Here is a 20,604-nt window from a genome sequence, read left to right as displayed (position 1 = left end):
TCCTTAAAAAATAATTGAAAAAGCAGCATTTAAATTAAGACACGGGAAGAAAAAGCTTAAATAAAGAGATGGTTTATTTTGAACAAAAGCGTATTTTAAAAAGGGTTTGAAGGGTTTAATGCCATTTCCATGAACAAGGCCTTGGACAAACCCCATGAAGGAAATTCCCAGGTGGATGAATTCTTTAAGCAATAAGCACAAATCCTGCCATAACAAACACTTGTGGATATTTAGGGCTCCCCCTAAATATCAATATATTAACACACAATGCTTTGACAAATGCCATCCTCATGCAATGCAGCTTTACCCAAGTGTAGTGTTTATTGTTAAATTTAAATATTAATTTAAGTTAATAAATTTATAGAAAGTTTACAGCTCAATATCCTGTTCATTCTGAAAGTTCTGCACCACAGAATTCACTCTTTCCCTCATGAATTGTCAACCAAAGCACCTTCCCTCCCCACTCCAAGACCTGGCACAAACATTCCCCTAGACAGCCAAAAATCTGGGTAAAAATTAGGTTATTTAACGTGGTGTTTGCTGTCTCCTCAGGGCTGGAAGGGCTAAGGAGGATCTGGTATCCTGATGACACTCAGGGGGAGAGAAATGGAGAAATGGTGGAGAAATGGAGAAGTGGTGGAGAAAACCTCCACATCTCTAAACACTGCACAGCACAGGGATGGATTTACTCCACTAAAGGTGGTGAGCAAAGCTGGAGGAAAGCAGAGGTGAGAAGGTAAGGGATTGGTGTCCAGGGGAACATGGAAAACCTGTCACTGGTGCCACCGAGGCTCTGTGAGCCCTGAGGTGACAGCAGCAGCAGTGCCAACCCAGGGACAGCAGGGAATGATGTCTCCAGCCCATGTGTACTCCTGGTGGGCAGCTGGGCATGGCAGGGTGGTGTTTGAAGCACATCTGTGCCAGAGCTGAACATATCCAACCAATTCAGCACTGGGGAGGGATGGAATTCCAGCTGGGAATTCCAGAGAATTCACACCTGTGAGCCAAGCTGAGAGACAGACCTCTGAGCTCTGAAATCTGCTCCATGGCCTCTGCTGATACTTCATGGCCTCCAAGAAGTCACAGGAAAGGGATGACCTCCAAAAAGAGGTGTCTGGTAGGCACAGAGAGACTCGCTCTCTTTGGAAAGATTTAATTTTTTTTCCCCAGCTGTGCTTAAAACCCCCCAGCTCCAAACCCAACCTGCTCTCCCCAGCAGCGGGGCAGGTGGAGGTGTGGCCATCACTGGCAGTGCAGCAGCTCCTCCCAACGAATGGGCTGCGAGAACACCTCCCGCTCCAGCCAGAGCTCGTAGGAGTAGTGGAAGTCCTCGGGGAGCTCCAGGCGCTGCCCCAGCACGCTCTGCAGGCAGTTGTCCACCGGGGCGAACTCCGAGTCCTGCGGCTTGTCGTACCTGCGGCTGTTGAAAGCCTCGATGTTTGCCCTCAGGGTGCATTCCTCAGCCTGGAAATCCCACGGCCTCGCGTCGATATCTGCAGCAAAGGGAAAACAACATCATGATACTATGGAAAACATAACTCTGGAGAGGTTGGAGCAAAAGAATTAACCAGAATGAACTACCCAGAGTCACTCCTAATTATTATTATTCCTAACCAAATCCCATTATGTATGAATTCATTTTAATTTAAGATGCTCTACTGAAATGCAGTTATTCCTGCTTTAAGGACTCTTTAGCCCCTACTTTTTTCACAAAGACCCCACCACCTTTACTGAAAATCTCCATTGGTGACTGAAGTAGAGATTGAGATTTAAAATATTTAAAACCTGGTGGTGTTTTCACGAGCTCCTAACCCAAAAAATTTTAAAATTTGGACAAATATACTTATGAAGAATATTGAAAAGCTGCACTAGCCACTGTATTTTAAGCATGTGGTATCACATGAAAAAAATCCCAATATTTTCAAAGTTGGCCTCCATGACCTCTAAATCTGATAGCGCAGAACGGTGCCTTAAAACTTCTGAAAAAATCCCCAACGGTGACAACAATTTCAGAAGTCTCAGGACAAAGACCTCTAAACAAACCAATATATTTAGACCTAGCTAAAGCCCTCCAAATAAACTCAGCCCAGCTGGTTGTGATGGCAGAGGGGAGATGCCAGCAGGACTCACCGTTGCCGTAAGCCCAGTCGTCGTTCATGCGGTGCCGCACCTTCTGGTAGATGGCAGACATGGTCTTCATGTTGCTCTTCCTCCACTGGCGCCCCAGGTACTTGGTCTGGATCTTCAGCAGCTTGAGCACGTAGAGCTGCATCATGGCCTGCTTCACCTTCAGGGCTCTCTTCAGGATCGGGGCTGATTTGAACACGACCAGCATCTGCCGGGAAAGCAGCAGCAATTCATGCAGAGGGTGTAGGGAAGCCACACAAACATTGTCTGTGCTGCTCTGGGCACCAAAGCCTGGGCCATGGCACACCAAAATCCCCCAGGAGCTTCAGGTAGGGGAGGGTCTTCCCATCAGGTTTATGGAGAACAGGCTGAACAGACTTTAATACACCTTTTAAGGGGTGGATTGAGTCCTTTGCAGACCCCTCTGCAGTGACAGGAGAGGGGAGATGGGGACTGGGGAGGATTTGAAAAGCCTTTCCCACAAGAGGATGGGTGAATCCTCCACCCCACTGCCCCACCCACTCCTGATTTACACCAGGTGGGGACAGCAGTGACCCCACAAGTCCCTCCTGGGGGGACAGCAGTGCTGCACTCATCCTGATCTCCTTTGAATAACCCAAGGAGGTACACTATGAGTGTTCAACAAAACCAACACCTGCTGCATGGGGCTTGAGGGTGATAGAAATTGTGGTATTTGCAGGGGGAAAAGCATTTCTGCATTTTAGGCTCAGTCCATGACAGAAAAAGGAAGATGATGAAGAGCAGAAGCTCTGACACAGCCACAGGAAAGCCTCAGCACGAGGCTGGGCTGAAGCTGTTGTGCAGAGCAAGGGACATCTCCAGGTGCAGTGCTGGCAGCCCGTGGTGGTGCCAGGAGGAGGGGACATCCCTTACCATTGTCCTCGAGTGTTTCCACTTGGTCAGCTTGTTGAGGATCCTCAGCAAGTTAATGCAGGAGAACAAATTCCTCCAGCAGAACTGGTTGTTGTCTCCAGCTTCCTGCAGGTGGAGAAGGAGAAGTGTAACCCTGACCACAGCATTCAACAGCATCCCACAAAGATGTCCTTGGGCAGAAATCTTTATTTTTATTGTCTGCACAAGTCTTGTTTCTGAGGGAGGGTGAGCAGCAGAGCTGCCTCCTCGCTTTGGTTATCATCACGGGATTCTGGGGAAAGCCATTCTGAAACACTCAGATTTCAATTTGCATTTAGGTTTAGAGTAAGAGCTAATAATGTGAGAAATCGTCATGGGAAATATATTTTGTGGTAGATTTGTATTCCTTGTTTTACAGCCAGAGAGTGAATTGCAGCCTGGTGATCACCACTGCTCAGAGAACAAGGTTTGTCAAATATAAAAATTAATTCATGCTTAGAGCACATTTAACAGACCAGGACAAGGAAATCACACATCAACATCAAACAGCAACATTTGCATCAAGATTTGTATTTTCTGTAACAAAAATTCCCTCCAGCTTCAGTGCTGCTGAGACCTTGTTTTAAATGTTAGGTAACTGTAAAAACCCCCAGCGCCAGCTTGTGTAAATATTGCTTGTGGCACATCTGAGCAGCAATTCCACCTCCACAGTGACTTGCTCCATGTTTGAACAACTCCAAGCACAGGAGAAATGTCCCACAAAAAAACTGTTTGGGGATTAGTGCCAAACAAGAGCTGCTGAACTTATAAACCATTCACAAACAGCCACAGCCTTCAAAACTTGGGGCAAAAAATGGACCCACGTGCACAATCCAGGCTCTGGATATCCCCAGGAGAAGTTTGGGGGAGTCCCTTCTATCAGAGGGGCTTTTTTATCAGCTTTGAAAGCAGATTTACCCACAAAATTCTCACCAGCACACTCCCTTTGCTTTTAAAAGCGAGTGCCAAACAGAATCAAGGAATCACTGAGGTTGGAAAAGACCTTCAAGACCATCAAGTCCAAGCTGATCCTCACCTTGTCCCCAGCCCAGAGCCCTGAGTGCCACATCCAGGAATTCCCTGGACACCTCCAGGGATGGGAACTCCAAACCTCCCTGGGCAGCTCCTGCCAGGGCCTGAGAGGCATCCAGAGCATGGATGTCATCAGAATGTCACCAGAATGTCACTAAAGTGTTTGTGGATGCTGCCTGGTGCTTTGGGGTCCCAAACTGCAGTGCCCCTGCAGTGTCACATCATGCCCAGACCTAACCTGCAAATAACCAAATTATTAACCAAATAATTTTCCCAAAAGATCCCAGTGGAATTAATAACCATTTTTTAGGCTGATGGATTTATTTGTCACCAATCTGATGGTGTCTCTACAGCTTCAGGCAGGGGAGGGTCTTTCCATCAGATTTATGGAGAACAGGTTAGACAGACTTTGAGGGGTGGATTAAACCCTCTGCAGACCCCTCTGCAGTGACAGGAGAGGGGAGATGGGGATTGGGGAGGATTTGAAGAGCCTTTCCCACAGCAGGATGGCTGAATCCCCCACCCCACTCCTGATTTACACCAGGTGGGGACAGCAGTGACCCCACAAGTCCCTCTTTGGGAGAGAGCAGTACTGCACTCATCCTGATCTCCTTGGAATAACCCAAACACACATCACTGTGCTCAACCCACTGAGAGCAGAATCATCTGTTACATCCTCCAAGAAATGTGTTACTCTGGGCTGTTAAAATCACTCATCAGAGTGGCAAAAAAAAGCTAAAACAACCCATGAAATGCTGGCTGAAGAAATATAAATACCTCTTTTTATGGGTATTTATGCACAAACAGACACCTCAAGTACCAGAGTGTGTCTAATTCCTGTTAAATCCTTAATTCCACAGGTATCCTGCCAAAATTGAACCCTTGTGGTAAAATTCAAGTTGCTTTCTGTATTTTTCAATTAAATTCCTCTCCTGTGAGGATAATATCCGTGTCTGCTGGAGGAGAGCCAAAGGTGCTGTCAGTGAATGTGACAGCTCTCAAACTGGGGACCTGAGCCTACTGGGAATATTTTCTCTAAAAAAGTCCAGTTTTCTCCTACAGCCTGAAAGCTTATTGTGAGCATTAGCAGGAGCCACGGAGCCCTCAGTGATGTGTCACTAGATGTCCCCATCGGTCCAGGATAGATGGAGCAGGCAGGGCTGGCCGGGGACACCCAGCCTTCGGCAGCCCACGGACCTGGGGAAAGAAAACCTTTCTCTTCGATGATTTTCACCTTCCACACCTAAGGAAAACGACACAGGGCTAAGATTGCAGCAGGCAGGCACCATGAGATCCTCCCTGCCCAGAGCAGGCTTGCTCAGGCTCCTTCTTAATGATTTAGGGTTTCCATTCCCTGTCCATTATGCCTTACTAATCCCAAAGCTTTTCCCTGTCCAAGTCCAACTTACTCTGCACTTAATTATTGCAGTTCTGAACGTGCCAGCATTAATATCTCATCTGCAGTCTGTGTATTTACCCAGCCCATCCTGCTGGCTGGACTCTGGAATACTTAAGGCTCCTCTCTGTAGGGATTTTGGTTCATTCCTTAATCTCTGGTATCTCATAAAACAGGAGTGCTCAGAGCAGTTCAGACCTGGGAGGCAGCAGCCTCTGGGCAAATCCTCTTTCAAAGCAGGAGAGTTTTGTCTTGATAGAACAAGAGGGAACAGCCTCAGGCTGTGCCAGGGGAGGCTCAGGGTGGATATCAGCAGGAATTTCCTCCTGGAAAGGGTGGTCAGGCCTTGGAACTGCCCAGGGAGGTTTGGAGTTCCCACCCCTGGAGGTGTCCAAGGAATTCCTGGATGTGGCACTCTGGGCTGGGGACAAAGCAGTGTTTGATCAAAGGCTGGACTTGATGATCCTGGAGGTCTTTTCCAACCTCAGTGATCCTGGGATTCTGTGATTCTGTTTTCTGACAGGAAAAACCCTAAACCCAACTATTTTTATGGGATGCCCAATGCCAGCAGTGCCTCTTCCCCACAGTTGACAGTGACTCTATTCTCTGAAAGGAGAAACCCTAAACCCAACGATTTTTTTGGGATGCTCAATGCCAGCAGTGCCTCTTCCCCACAGCTGAAAGTGACTCAGAACAGTGATGGGAGGAACTTGCAAGTCTGGAGGGGAAAAAAGGTCTAATTTTGGAATGGTTTGGGGCACAGAAAGAGAAGACAGAGAAAAGAAAACCCCAATCCTTCCTCAGCCTGTCCCTTAGAGCCATACTGGCCACAAGGAGCCTCGGTGTGCTGCTTACCAGGCTTTCTGCTGTGAGCTCAGGCAGATCACAGACTGTGCAATGTGGATAATCCAGGACAGAGATGCTGCAGAAAACAGGAAAGAAGAGACTCCTTAGGAACCCATTAACCCCAGAGCAATTTTCTAAGATGATCTATGTGATTACGCCCAGAAATCTGCAATTTTTTTTCCTTCCCTGTGCCTGGGAATTGCAACAAGTAATTTGTGGGGAGCAATGCCATCTCCAGCACGTGAAGCAGCAGCGCCAGCGGGTCTCCCTCTGGCATTTCTGACAGCACAGACAGCATCCAAATGGGATCCCAGCCTCAGCCCTGCCTCATTTAATGGAGCTCATCGATGCCTCTCGGCTCCAAAGCTCAACCCTGAGTGCATCAGTAAGGACTCGAAGGGTTTGGATCCATTAAGACAGGAGAGATGAGTTATTCATATGCATATTTAAAAAGGGGGGGGAAGTAAACAAAATAGATCTGAGGTTAAAGTGGAGGCATCTGATGGCCAGCAAGGAAATTCATAGTGAGTGAAAATTCAGAGTATCAGGTCTTTTGAAGGCCTCCAGGCCTATGGACTTTGTAAAAGTAGTCAATTAAAAATACTCAAAATAGGAATTTATAACTCCTTGGATAGAGCATCCAGCTGCACATCCCACCTCACCCACAGGTGCATATCCTGCCTGTGACACCTCCATCCCAGAGCAGAGGAGGGAGCTGAGTGCTCCTGGGATACATTTCCTCCTCACTTAAAGCACAGGACAGCAAATGGAAATATTTATAGCAAGAAAACCAACATATTACTTCCTATTTTTCCATGTGTGCCTCCTCACACAGACACAGCCATACCGTGCAGGAGACAGACCAGCCTACACACACAGCTGAGGAGCAACAAAAAGAGCATCAAAAAGGAAAAAAAAAAAGGGATCCTTTTAGCATTCCAACATCCCTGTGGAGCTCCTCTCCAAACAGGGGAATCCTGCCCTGGTGAGCTGTGAAAACCTTGTGCTCTCTCAGTTCTTGATCCTTGGTGGCCCAGCCTACTCAAAACAGGACTGGTGCCATTCTCAAATCAGCAGTAAAGGCAAGGAAAACTATGGAAAACCTAAATAAGTCAGGAAAGCTGAGTTATAGCTGTAAAAATGTGGGAAAGACCTGGACAATCCTATCCACCTGGCCTTGTTGAAGCTGTGGCTCTCAAGTGCTCAGGGTCACTAGATTGCTCTCCAGGAGTCCATGTAAAGATGAAAACTATTTTATTTTAAAGATGAAGCCTGTTTCATTTTAGTAGCATTTCAGTAGAAATGGTGGAAACCCACCATTCAGTCATCCTCATCATGCCAGAGGGATTTTCTCCCTCCAGCACATTCCTGTAGTGGAGAGAACACCCCAAAGCCATGTGAGGGACTGGGGGTCACTGATCCCACCCAGGACACCAGGGTTCCTCCCTGCCCCATCACCTCTCTGCCCCCACAGGTGGCTTTACCTGTTTTTGGCAGTGATGTACGACATGATGTTCTGGTTGAAGAACTTGAGGATCAGTGGGATGCAGTTGGCAAACACCAAGTGCTGGGAAACGTACTCAAACTGGGGGAGAGAAGAGAAATGGGTCAGCATTGGTTGGGACAACTAGGAGCTTTGAGAAACCTTCTCCAGCCTAAAGAAAAACCCTCCTCATGGGTTGCTCCAGACACCTCACAGACCATTTTCTCCCTGCAGAAGGAAATTATTTCTCCCTCCTTTGCTGGGTGAGGTCTGTGTTGTGCACAGCAGATGGAAAATTCCATTTGCCATGGAGAGGACACACAACTTTATGGCAGTACTTCAGGAATAACTGCACCTTATGGCCACAGTGTGGCTTTTCAAAATTCAATCTGTGGCAAAACAGTGGATGGGGAAGAGGGAAGAAGAAGTTGTAGATGGTAGATGAGAAAATGCAATAATTCCTATTGCTCTCACACACTAATCCCACCTCCCCTTGAAATTTTGACTGAAATAATATCCTTATTTTTGACTGAAATAATATCCTTATTTTCCTACTTGCTTTTAATTTCTCTCTCCCTCAAAGCATTACATGGTCTTCAGGGTCCTTTCCAACCCAAACCATTCTGTCATCCAATAACACACCAAACCCCTCCTGCCCTCTAAAGATAAAAACAGCAGCAAAACCCTCTCCTACCCCATCCTGCCCTTCCTAACCTAGGATAAATATACATCAACACCTCCAGTCTGAGAGGGAAGGAACAGCTTGTCCTCATCTCAGCCTGGTGCCAGCTGGTGACATTGGCACACCATGGATGGCACAACACCACGGATGACACAGCACCGCCGGGATGTGCCGCTGAGCAATCGACCCTTCCATCCCAAACCAGCCTGTGACTCAGTGATTCCCTCATTTCTGACCTGATGGAGTTTTCGTGGTGCTCCCCGAGACCATCTTTGTCACCCAAAATAAAAAAATCACCCAAATCAGACAGGAAAAAGCAGAATCAGGGCGGTGAAACCCCAGAGCTTTCTCCAGGCTTAGTGCCAACGCCCCTTCTTGGGGGAAGAAAGGAGAGGAGCCACTTTGAAGTGAGAAAAACTAGCAAAGGGACGTGGTGGGGAACCCAGAACAAATGTAGGATTGTAAAAATGTGGGAGTTGGTTTCATTTTATCCAATCCAACACGTGGATTTATATTTATCCTCAGTTAAATATCAGTGGATTTGGTAGCACAGAGGGATTTGTAGTGCGTTGAAAGCTTTAGCAGAAAAAATTAGAAACTGCTAATTGTTTGACTTGCAGAATGGGTAGAGAACTGGGCCACAGCTCATATTAGTCCTTTTTTTTAACCAAGGAAAGCCCTGGAGTGGGTGAAGTTTGATTAGTGCCGTGCAGATGGAACAAAAATCACATTGGGAACAAAAATTAGATTGCTTCTATGACCCAGATCTCCTGCCTCTGTTGAAACTGGAGCCCCAAGAACCTCATCCTGCCAAAACCAGATGAGGTGACCTCGTGAGGTCCTTCCCAGCTCTATTTTGGCTCCTTGGAGGTGACAGAGAGCACAGGAGAGTCTTGCCTAACCCCCTTCCTCTTGCCCCTTCTGCCAGGGAGGCTCCTGCTGTCTCCTGAATTTATTTCCACAAGTCTGAAAGCTCCTTCCATGTGATTAGAAATGATGTTGTCCAAGCACAGCAGGGTTATCCCAACCTGAGTGACACTGTCCAAATCCTGGAGCTATGGAAAGATAATCCAGATCTCCTCATGGAAACCCTTCCTGGAAGTATTTTAGAACAGGGTTTATCAGGACACAGCACCTTCAAACCCCTTGGCAATGGGATTCTTCCCAATCCTCCCCTCCTCTAGGCTCACCTGGTAGATGTGGTTCAGTTTGAAGTGCTTGAGGAGCAGCAGCAGCAGGGCTGAGATGCTCTTCACGATGATCTCCTTGTGTCTGTTCACGTCGATCCCCAGCTTCATGCTCTGCAGGACAGTGACTCTGGCATGGAGGGAAAAACAGCCTCGTGGGGCTAACAGTCCCTTAGGGAGGCCTAGGGGACTGTGGAGCTCATGATCATCTGGATGAGCTTCACGAAATCAAGGACTTTTGCTTCCCCCTGCCACTCCCATTTCCATCCTGGTGATGCCAAAATGTGTTAAAAAAGGAGAAAAAAATGCAGATTGCACTCCACCAGGAATCCTGATGGAGCAGTAGGAAGGACACCTCCTATGTGCTGACATATCTTTATTATTTGGGACAATTAGCAGGATTTTATCATTGGTGTCACTTAGCTCGGAGTGGCTGCTGACTGTACTCAAATCATCGCAATCCTGAAAAAGTGACTTCCTTGGCTTTGACAGCTCTGCCCTGGTGGCAACAGTCATTTATCCAAACAGATACCCCAAATCTGGAGCCCCCCAAACCTGTCAGCTCTCCTGCTTGGCCCAAGGCTTGGCCACCTGGTGAGGGACTTACGGCATCTCTTCGGGCAACACATCCGCCAGGATGTTGATGGAGTCGGTCTTGGCCTTGGAGGTGGGAGCAGCAGCTAGGAGGATCTTCAGCAAAGCGATCTGCAGGAGAGGGCAGGTGTGGGGGAAATGATCCCAGAAAAGGAAATTCCTTCCTTCTCCTTTGTTTGCTGAAACTGGACAACTCCAAGCCAACTCTGCAGGGTTTCACCAGACCACACTCAACCTCTCCTTTTGCCCCTGGACAGACAGGACAGGTGTGGGGAGCTCAGCAGCTCTGTTTGATCCTTCAGGCATCACATGTGCCTGAGCTCTGCTAGTGTGGATAAAATAACACAAGGAACACCTGGAGTTTAAATCTCTGTTTCTCTCTGCCTACAGAGTCCATGTGAGTTTTGAGCTGCCACCAATGGGAATGACTTTGCTCCTTGCTCCCAATCCTCTGCACACATCCTCCTTTCCATCCCATAACCTGTCTCCAACCATTTGGCCACATTCCTGGGTATCCCTTGCTCCTCAAATCCCTCCTCTTGGACTGTACCTTCCCCCTAACTCTACTCTGGCTTCTCACCATTCGAGTCCTGAGCACACCTCAGCCATCCTGAGCTCTGCAGCTCCCAGACTGGCACCATTCCCTACTCAAAAGCTCTTCCTCCCTTTTAGGAGAAATGATTTTACCATGTACTGGGGGAGGTTGTACAGCATTGCTCGATACAACACCTCACAAGGGGTTTCTTGGACCTCCTCTTCCCCCTAGAGCAGAGAAACATTAGAAATAAGGGAAAACAAAGTAAAGAATGCATGGATTTACCTGACACCTTGGAAACCTCTCTGTCTGATGGGGCACAGCCACTTCCCTCTTACCAGAGACATGGGGCACTTCTCCAGCTCCTCCTCGTTCTTGATCTGGACGTCTGAGATGGAAACATACTTGTGCTGCCAAAACACAGACAGAGCAGAGCAATGTCACAGCTGAGGGAGGAAACAGAGCCACTGATGGTCACAGTCACTGACTGCAGCAATATTTGAGTGAGGGGTGCAGGTCACAGCAGATACCAGGAGAACTCATCCTTCTGGGACATCCCTCTGTCCCTGACGTCCCTCACACCTCCTGCCTTCCATTGCTTCCACCTACTCCTTCTAGGAGCTCTCTGTGAGTCACCAGAGAGGGACAATCACCTCCAAACCCAACTCTCAAAACCTTCAAAACATGTGCCAAACCCTCACCAGGAAGCAGGAATGCTATATCTTGGGTAAAAGGAAAGTAAAAATGCTGGAGAGCCTAGTTGAGGTTTTTAATTTTTGGCCCCAATTCCTACGGGAAGCTCCAAAAGCTTTTCCAACTAACAACTAACAACTTCTAACTAACAACCAGCTAACTAACTAACCAACTAACTTCTCACTCCCTCCAGTAACAGTGAGGTTGGCCATGAGGGTCCACGTGGTGGATATCCCCACCATCTCACCTGCTTCAGGGTCTTCACACTCTCATGGATTGGCCGTGGGAGTCCTATCAGGGTCTCGGTGTCCCTGGGGAGGAGGGAAGCAGGTAAGTACAAGGCTGGGGGGGAGATCTGTGTTCAAGCAGGGAAAAGAGGGAGCTTGGAGTCTGCTGGATGCATCCCAGATGGGTCAGGAATTGGGAGAGGTGCTGGTGTGAGCTGCTGCCCTCCCACCTCCTCCCCATAGTGCCTGCATGGGAGAGGAGAGATATGGGGGTGAGGAGTTGGGTTGAAATCAGATTGAATCAGAACTGGGATAAAAGAGTTGGGGTGAAATCAGATGGATCAGAACTGGGATAAAAGAGTTGGGGTGAAATCAGATTGGATCAGAACTGGGGTGAAATTAGATGAAACAATAATTGGGCCAGTCAGAGCCCAGCATTGTACCTAAAAATGAGTGTACCCCACTGGGACTGTCCCAGGATGACTCTGCACCCACAGCTTGATTTATTCTCCAGCTGGGTAATTTGCTGTGGATACCAAACTGTCTCAGCTCCTCTCACATTAAACCAGTTCCTGGCTTGGGCCAAGGGTCACTTATTCTGGGCTAGGTCTGATTTTTAATAGAAAGAGGTCCTTGGGGACCAGTGTCTCCAGGAACGGGTTTTTCTAGCAGTGCTTTCGTTGCTGCAGCCCCAGAGAACCCAGCACTGCATCATCCTGAGCATGGGAAAACCTGAGCTTCATGGACACCTCCCACCACTCAAACCCCACTGGTGGAAGCCACAGGGCAGATTTTGTGGATAAAACACTCACTGGCCCAGCGTGAATCCGATGAATTTGTTCCTGCTCGCCTCCAGGAAATGCTCGATGTCTTTCTGTCTGATGGAGCAGCAGAGAGACAAAAACGAGGAGAAGGTTGGAAAACAGCCACATTCAAGATCTCAGACTGATTTCTAGAGATCTCAACAGCAGTGGGCAAAAGCCACCTTTGCCCTCACTGGCTGGGAGCAAAGTGAACCAAAACCATTTGTATTTGCTGCGCGATTCCATGGGAACTCCACGGGAGAGGAGTTTTCTACAAGCAGCACCTTTTTCTCCACCTCCTGTGCTCCTCTCACGCATCTCCAAGGAGCATCTGCTCACTCTGAGAGAACAAATGTCATCTCCACAGTCTGTCAGAGCACACGCTGCTCCGAGAGCAAGCTGACGTCTTGTCCACCTTGGGCATCTTTTGTGGGAACTGCTCAGGATCTCTGCACCACAAGCAGGACATAATCCACGAGCCAAGGCTCTCAGGGACAGAAAGAAATCCAGCTGGATTTCCAGCCAGCAGCCAAGGAAAACAACAGCCATTGGATTTCAAAGCTGAGGGCATTAAGTGAGCACCACACGTGGAGATCCACGTGGGAAAGCAATTCCTGCTGTGTCCCTGTGAGGAATGCTCTGGGCAGACACTTAACCCTGTCACTGCTCCTACCCCAAAAAAATCTATTTGCTCCTGTGTTTTAAAGATACTGGATTCAATGCAGGCTTGGGATAAACAGCAAAAAACCTCACATGGATCAGAGGGAAAGGGGCAGAGGTTTTCATCCTCTTTTCCTCGCATTCCCTCATTCCATGTGCAGATAACTGGTTTTAGGAAGGAAAGGCACCAACTCCTTCCTGCTTAGATGTTTTTCTCCACCACTCAAGAAGGCTTCACCTGGCCACACAGGGGTTCTGCTCACCAAACAATGTGACATTAACCAGTTCCCAGGATGATTAGCCAAGGACTTTGTGCTGCCCAGATCCATTGGGATCTAGTTGGGAAAGCTGACCCTGTGCCCACAGAGCTCCAGCACAGCCTCCTTCCCAGTACAATTGGGATGTCCAAAACTGGACTTATTGGAAATTCCAAAACTGGAATTTACTTATTGGCCAGTAAATTGGATTGCCAGCTTACTGGCTTGGACTGGGTTTAGCTGAGCTCCTCCCCAGGATTTACAAACCAAATGTGGCCAATCCAGAAACGACCAACTCTGACAGAAGGAGAAGTGGAGTCACTTCAGTTCAACTTGCCAGAGGCCAAAAAACTTCTCAGTACTTCCCAAAAAACTGCAATGAACTCCAGGACAGGTGGGGCTGGGGAGGATGGCAGTGACAGCAGGTGGCTTTACCTGACTTTGGGGGCCCAGGGGAGCCCCTTGGGGAAGGACACCCTCTCGATGGGCAGGCGCTGAGCTGGCATGGCAGGGATGATGGTGTCCCTCTCCATCAGGTCCAGCTCCCCCTCGATCCCACTGTCCACCTCATCGTTCTCCTCTTCATCCACTCCTCCTTCATCATTCTTGAAGGGATCTCTCTCGTTGTAGATGTCCAAGCTGTCTTGCTTCATCAGGGGCTGCAGCACAAGGGGATGGAAAAATTCGAGTCACTTGAAGGATTTGATTTCCCTCCCAGATCTCTCCATCCCGAAAGGATCAAGCTCCCAGGTGCTCCTCAGGTAAGGATTTCCCTCCTAGCTGTTTTCACCACAGCCTAGACAAGGAATAACTCCTCCTGTACCTCTAACCTCACTGCTCTAGGAGGTGTGACCTCATTTTCCAGCTTAACTTTTGGAGTTTCCATCCAACATCCCCTCCTTAGCAAAAGGCATTTTCATCCTCAGACTAACGCAGCAGCTCCAAGAGAGGAGCTAAAAAAAGCATTTGTTGTGGGCAGTTTGCTGCCTGGTGCTTATCAGCCCTTTGCCATAAGGTCAGGATGTCCTCTGGCTTCCTCTGGATCAAACACGGGGCTGAGCTGCTGCAGCTGAAATTGGTGGATGAAAAACTGGATGTGCTCTGACCTTGTGTGCTGAGAGCCCTGAAACCCCTCAAGTCCTGGGCTGATCCCCCAGTGTGGGCAGCAGGGGAGGGGGAATTCTGTCCCCCTTAGGTGAGTCCCAACTGCAGAGCTGCCCCAGCCCTGGGGAACAACAGCAGCAGCACCTGGAGCTGCTGGAGTAAATTCAGAGGAATCCATGGAACCCCTCTGGAGGCAGGATGGGAGAGCTGGGAATGTTCCCCTGGAGAAGGGAAGGATGCAGGGAGAGCTCAGAGCTCCTGCCAGGGCCTAAAGGAGCTCCAGGAGAGCTGCAGAGGGACTGGGGACAAGGCATGGAGGGACAGGACACAGGGAATGGCTTCCCACTGCCAGAGGGCAGGGATGGATGGGATCTTGGGAAGGAATTCCTGGCTGGGCTGGAATTCCCAGAGCAGCTGTGGATCCCTGGCAGTGTCCCAAGCCAGGCTGGACAGGGCTTGGAGCACCCTGGGACAATGAAAGGTGTCATTTGGAACTGAATGTTCTTTAAGGTCCCTTCCAACCCAAATCATTCTGAGTGTAAAACTGCACAACACAGGAGCACTTTGGGGTGAGGGGGAAAGGGAACCACAACTATGAGCACTCCTGGCTCTTTGTGCTGCTGCCTGCTGGAAAACCACCCTGGCCTGGGAGGACTGGGCTGGAAAACCAGCCTGGCCTGGGAGGATGCTTTCACTCTCACCCTGCGGCTGCGGTGGCCTCGCTTCTGCTGCTGCTGCTGCTGCTGCTGCTCCACGAGCTCGATGGCGTAGGTGGGCGGCGAGGCTGCGCGCATCCCCCGCACCACCTGGATGCTGTCCTCGGGCAGAGGGGGCAGCCCCAGCTCCTCCCGCCGCCGCACCTTCAGGGCCTGCAGCGCCTCGAAGCCACCCAGCGTGAACTGGGGACACACAGAGAGGGGACACGGCATGGAGAACACAGCCAGCAAATGGAGAGCTGAGGGTGAAGGCACCACGGCGCTGGTTCCTCCTCCAGATTTCTCCCCAATCCCACCCTCATCCCTGAAAAAACCGTTTGCCTTGTGTCAGCTCTGGTGTTGTCCTAAATAACCCCATTAGGCTTGGGCTGAATGGTGGGGAATATCCAGGCTGCAGCAGCACCATCCCGGAATAAAGGGTTCTGGAGAAAGGAAGGGCTTGCACTCACCAGGAGCACCTTCCAGAGCAGGAGCAGCACCTTCTTCATGGGGAAGTGTGGAGCGTGGCCGCTGCAGAACTTGGTCACCATGGTGAAGAGCAGCAGAGCAAAGGGCTCCTCGGAGTGCACAGGGAAACCTGGCAGGGAAGGGACCAGGAGTGGGGTCAGAGCTGATCCCCCAACCCTGAGGTGTCCCTGCTGCTCCAGCGTGACAAAGGGACCTGGAGAGGGCACTATGAACTCTGAGGCTCACTCAGCTCCATCCTGAAGGTCTCCCGGCAGGTTCTCCACTCGGGGGGATCTGTCTCCTGCTCCACACGGATGTTCTCCACCATCAGGTACATGACACTGAGCAGGACCCTGCCGGGACAGCGGGGTGGGCAGTGAGGTCACTCTGTCCCCAGAGGTCACCCCACACCCTCTGCCAGCACCGAGGGCTACCTGAGCTCCGTGCTGTCGGCCAGGGAGATGGCTGGCTTCCTCAGGGCGCTGCTGCAGGCCTGGCTGTTCCTGCAGGGAAGGGCAGGAGCTCAGTGCCAGGACCCTCAGACCCACCCCGGCGCACCAGGGGATGGATGGGGCCTGGCTGAGGATGAGGAGAGAGAAGATGAAGAGGAGAAGGAGGAGGATGAGGAGAAAGAAAATGAAGATGAGATGGAGGAGGAGACAAAGAGAAAGAAGATGAAGAGGAGAAAGATGAGGAGAAAGAAGATGAAGGGCAGGAGGGTGATAAAGATGAGAAAGAAGATCAAGAGGAGGAGTATGAGGAGAAAGAAGATTAAGAGGACAAGAGTGAGAGGATGAGGATAAAGAGGAGGTAGAAGAGAAAGGGGAGGAGGATGGAAGAAGAGGGTGAGGAAAGTGGGGAGGAAGAAGAGGAGAGTGAGTAGAATGGAAGAAGAAGGGGAGAAAGCAGATCACAGAATCACAGAATTCAAGATTTTGGAGAAGATCTCCAAAATCATCGAGCCCAAGAAGAGGAGGGGGGAGAAGAAAGAATGAGGTGACAAGGAGGACAAGGCAGGTGAGGTGAGTGAGAGCAGTGTGTTCCTCTCACTCAATCTCCATGTTGAGGAGCTCCAGGAAGGCAGAGAAGGTTCCCAGCTGGTACAGCAGGAAGCTGTTGTGCCGAGCCCAGTGCAGGACATCACCTTCGTTATCACAGTCCCCAAAGACACCTGGAGAGACCCCAGAGAGAAACACTGGTGAGGAAAGTTCTGCCTTGAACCCCTGGAGTCCACAGAACCATCCTGGAGAGACCCCAGAGAGAAACACTGGTGAGGGAAGATCTGCTTTGAACCCCTGGAGTCCATGAGACCATCCCAAGAAGGACCTTCACTGCACCAACCCAGCCCAACCCCAGAAGGTTTCTCCCAAGCCCCCATGGCAGCAGATCCACAGCTGGACACGAGGGACGTGATCCTTACCCTGTGCCAGGTAGAGGATGGCCCGAGCCACTCGGAGCCTCTTGTCCCTGTTGACCACCTCCAGCCCATCCAGCAGGCGCATCACGTAGGCTTTCTGCTGAGCCACGTCCAGCTCCAGCCACCTCCTGCCCGGCACTGCAAAAGGGACACAACCCCCAGCTGGTGCTTCCTGGAGCTCCTGCTCTTGTCCCGAGCCCAGGGTATCCCAGAGCTGCTACCTTGAGTGTGAAAATCCTCCTCGAAGCATCTCCTGTTGTGGCTCAGCTCGTGCTCCTCGGTGTAGCTGTAGAGCTCTGATGGAGACAGGGATCAGTGGGACATGGAGGGGCTTCACCCTCCTCCTCAGTCCCAAATTCCTTGGGGAGCATCCCTGTGTGCCCAGGGAGATATGGGGCAGAACTAAAGTGATCCCTGAGATCTTCTGCAGTTCTGAGGGCATCTTGGGGCCTCTCAAAGCCACCAAATTCATCATCTTCATTCCCCTGTCCTGGCTGGGCTGTTCCCACACTCCTGCTCGAGCTGCATTTGCAATTCCATTGGGGTTTTTTTAGGGGGTCATTTTAAATCTCACTTAAAGCAGATTGGGAATGCAGGAACATGCAGGCAAGACCTACACTGATCCTCCACCCAACAGCTCAGACATTTTGAGTCCTAATAGAAGCTGGACTTGGAGGGAAACTGTTGCACCTAAGGATTCTGTTCCCATGGAATCCCTACATGTCCCCATAGAATTCCTACAGTGCTGAGCAGCACCACGGAGAGCTGAGATGATCCTGCAGGGAAGGAGGAAAGATCCCTTGCAGAGGAAATGTGCTTTTGCCAGGCCAGCTCGTGCAGCTGAGCCACCGAGCTAAAAATAATCCCTTTTTCTCCGGACAGGGAGGTTACGGGGCAGAGGCAGCCGGAGCCGCTGCACAGCGGGAAGATAGGGGACAAGGACATAACATACCCGCGGTGATAAAGGGTGACACTTCCAGCCTGGGCCGTGTCACCGGACACTCCGCCCTCCTCCCACCGCCGGCACGGTGCCCGCGGTAATTGGGAGCGCGGGGTAATCCCCGTGTCCCCACGCGTCCCTTCGGCTCGTCCCCAGGGCGTGAGTGGCTCTCTAATAATAAACCCCGCTCGCTCCATTGCCGCAGGGATGACACCACTCCATATCCATCCCCCATCCCGCCGGGATTTTAATTTTCCACCTACGAACAGCAGCCCAGAGCCCCAAAACTGCCTCACCTGCCAGCTCAGCGCCGTGCCCGTCGGCATCCCCGTACTCAAACTCCAGGCTGGGGCAATCCACGGAGCCCTGCGGAGAGCGGGATGGGCTCAGGAGGGGGCCGGCAAGCCCCGGGGATATTTCGGGATGCGGGATGGCTGCCAGCGCTCGCAGCCTTTGCGCCAAAGCTCCTCCAGCCGCCGGAGCAGCGACTGGCGCTGGAGCGGGGAGTCCGTGCGAGGCCACTTAAAATACACTGGAAATGCGGGAGCAGCGCGTAAAAATAGCATTTCTCAAATCCCAGGGAAAGCAGAGGCAGCACGCAAAACGCCGGTGAATATTTGAGGCGTTTCACGCCCTAAAAACCAACCCCGGGGCCGGATCAAAGGGAGAGTCCCCCGGAGGATGCTGCAGCTCCGAGCTGAGCATCGCGGATCTGACAGCTCCCGGGGCCGAGCTTTGCCTTTCTGAAGGCCGCCGTGTGCATCTCCCCCTCCTCCCCTGCGGATGAGGAACTGGAGCATGAAACTTCGCCGGAGGATTCCGGCGGGGCGGCGGGCGGGCAGCCGCAGCCAGACGACCCAAAGGCCGGCCCCGCGCCGCCCTGCCCCGGGAAAGGGAACACACGAATGGCTAATCAACTCAATTAACATAATTTCCCATCCCGAGGCTCGGCATCCCTCCTCGGCAGCCGGGCTGGAAGCGAGGAGCATCTTCGCGATTAATATTGATGACCCGGGAGGATCGCGGCTCCGGGCTGAGCCCGACTTTCCGAAACGCTGGTTTCTCACCCAATTTCTGCAGCCCGGCCGGCGGGGCTGCTCGGCGAGCTAAAGCCGGGGAGGAATTCGGCGGAGCGCGTGCAGCCCTAATCCTCTTTGAGAGGCCGAACAGGGGAGCAAAGCCAACCCCAAATTCATGAGGTGGGGGCACGACTCGGAAACTACCCCCAGGGGTAGTTTTTTGGGGTCAGGAAGCTCTCAACCCGCAGCTTCCTGGTGGGAAATTGAAGCCTTCCCGTCCTTTCCTAACGGGGTGCCGCGGTGGCTTTGCGGTGTTTGGGGACATCGGATCCCGCTGGGATCCTGGTGACCTGATCCCTGTCCTGCTTTCCCAGCCCGGCACTGGGGGATTCGGTGTTCCCTCGTGTCCCGCGTTAACTGGGGCAGGAGGGGACTGCGGCACCGCACCTGGTGAGGGGGGTGGCTGAGCGGGACCCTGCAGAATGTGGGGGAGCCCAGGACCCTGGTGAGTCCCCAAAACGCTGCTGGGGGCTCTGGGATTGGGGTCGGGAGGTACCAGTGCCGGGTTTAGCCAGGACCCCAAAACTCCGCCGCGGGATCTGTGAGTGGAGCAGGGACATTCCAGTGCCTGGGGGAGCCCCCTGGGGACTCCCCCTTCCTGGGCACCCCGCAGCACCCTGGGGTGGGAAGCGCCCCGAGACCGGCAGCTCCCCCAGCTCCGGATAAGGTTGTTCCGCAGGAACACCAACCCGGGACAGGGACCCCCCACCCATAGAGGTCCCGTCAGGGTGCCGCCACCGCTCTCTGCCTTACCTCGGACTCCTTCCGCTGGCTCCTGAAGAGCTCCCGGCCCTTGGGCTGTGTCTGTGGCTGTGTCTGTGGCTGTGGCTGTCCCTGTCCCTGTCCCGGCCGGGCCCTGCCCGGGGCCGAAGCTCCGCCGCCTCCCGCCGCCTCCATCCCGCGCCGCGCCGCGCCGAGCACGTGGGAACCGAGACTCGCCCCGCCCCCGACCCGCCCCCTGAGCTCCCATTGGCTCGCTGAGCAGCGGGGCGTGGCCCCGTGACACACCCCCGCATCGCCATTGGTCCGAGGCGGGGAGGGGCGGGGCCAGGGGTAACGGGGGAGGCCGGGGGTCCCTCGGGATGGGGATTGGGAACGGGGACACGGGGAGGGGATGGGATTGAGGGGGTTATGGGGTGTCCTGGGGTGCTGGGAGTGCGGGATGGCGGGATGGGGGAATAAGGGGTGTCCTGGGGCGCTGGGAACAGGGAATGGCGGGATGAGGGTTATGGGGTGTCCCTGGGGTGATGGGAACAGGGAACGCTGGGGTGTCATGGGGTGCTGGGAACAGGGAACGCTGGGGTGTCCTGGCGCTGCCACCATCAGCAGTGTCCCCGGAGCGCTGAGCGCGGGCAGCAGGGCAGGCGCTGGTGCTGCCAGAGGTGCCCATGGGGTGACATGGAGGTGGCCATGGAGGGGCCAGGGGACGCCTGGGGGGCTGCAGGTCCCCAGAATGCCCCGCTGAGT

The 20,604-nt window shown here is 51.9% G+C and overlaps 1 protein-coding gene across 2 annotated transcripts; it reads right to left on the bottom strand.

Moving 5' to 3' along the window:
- Positions 1–56: 56 nt before the first annotated feature.
- On the bottom strand, positions 57–20,072 carry STRIP2 (striatin interacting protein 2). 2 transcript variants are annotated; one of them, XM_085081348.1, is made up of 21 exons: positions 19,891–20,072; positions 18,355–18,424; positions 17,340–17,414; positions 17,122–17,256; positions 16,752–16,872; positions 16,136–16,204; positions 15,948–16,054; positions 15,704–15,831; positions 15,240–15,437; positions 13,870–14,093; positions 12,527–12,592; positions 11,735–11,798; positions 11,133–11,204; positions 10,947–11,021; positions 10,273–10,370; positions 9,669–9,795; positions 7,798–7,898; positions 6,323–6,389; positions 3,022–3,126; positions 2,131–2,335; positions 57–1,493 (listed from the first exon to the last, which is right to left on the bottom strand). In XM_085081348.1, the coding sequence occupies exons 1-21, from the start codon at positions 20,032–20,034 to the stop codon at positions 1,243–1,245; spliced, it is 2,502 nt and encodes an 833-aa protein (XP_084937474.1). In that variant the 5' UTR covers positions 20,035–20,072; the 3' UTR covers positions 57–1,242. The 2 variants fall into 2 exon arrangements, with proteins under 2 accessions (XP_084937474.1, XP_084937479.1); XM_085081353.1 differs by lacking the exon at positions 16,752–16,872 and having other exon boundaries at positions 19,891–19,958.
- Positions 20,073–20,604: the final 532 nt, after the last annotated feature.

The sequence above is a fragment of the Lichenostomus cassidix genome, chromosome 1Aa (assembly GCF_008360975.1).
Source record: "Lichenostomus cassidix isolate B80296 chromosome 1Aa, HeHo_3.0, whole genome shotgun sequence".
Lineage (NCBI taxonomy): Eukaryota > Metazoa > Chordata > Aves > Passeriformes > Meliphagidae > Lichenostomus > Lichenostomus cassidix.
This window is presented reverse-complemented; position numbering and strand designations above follow the sequence as displayed.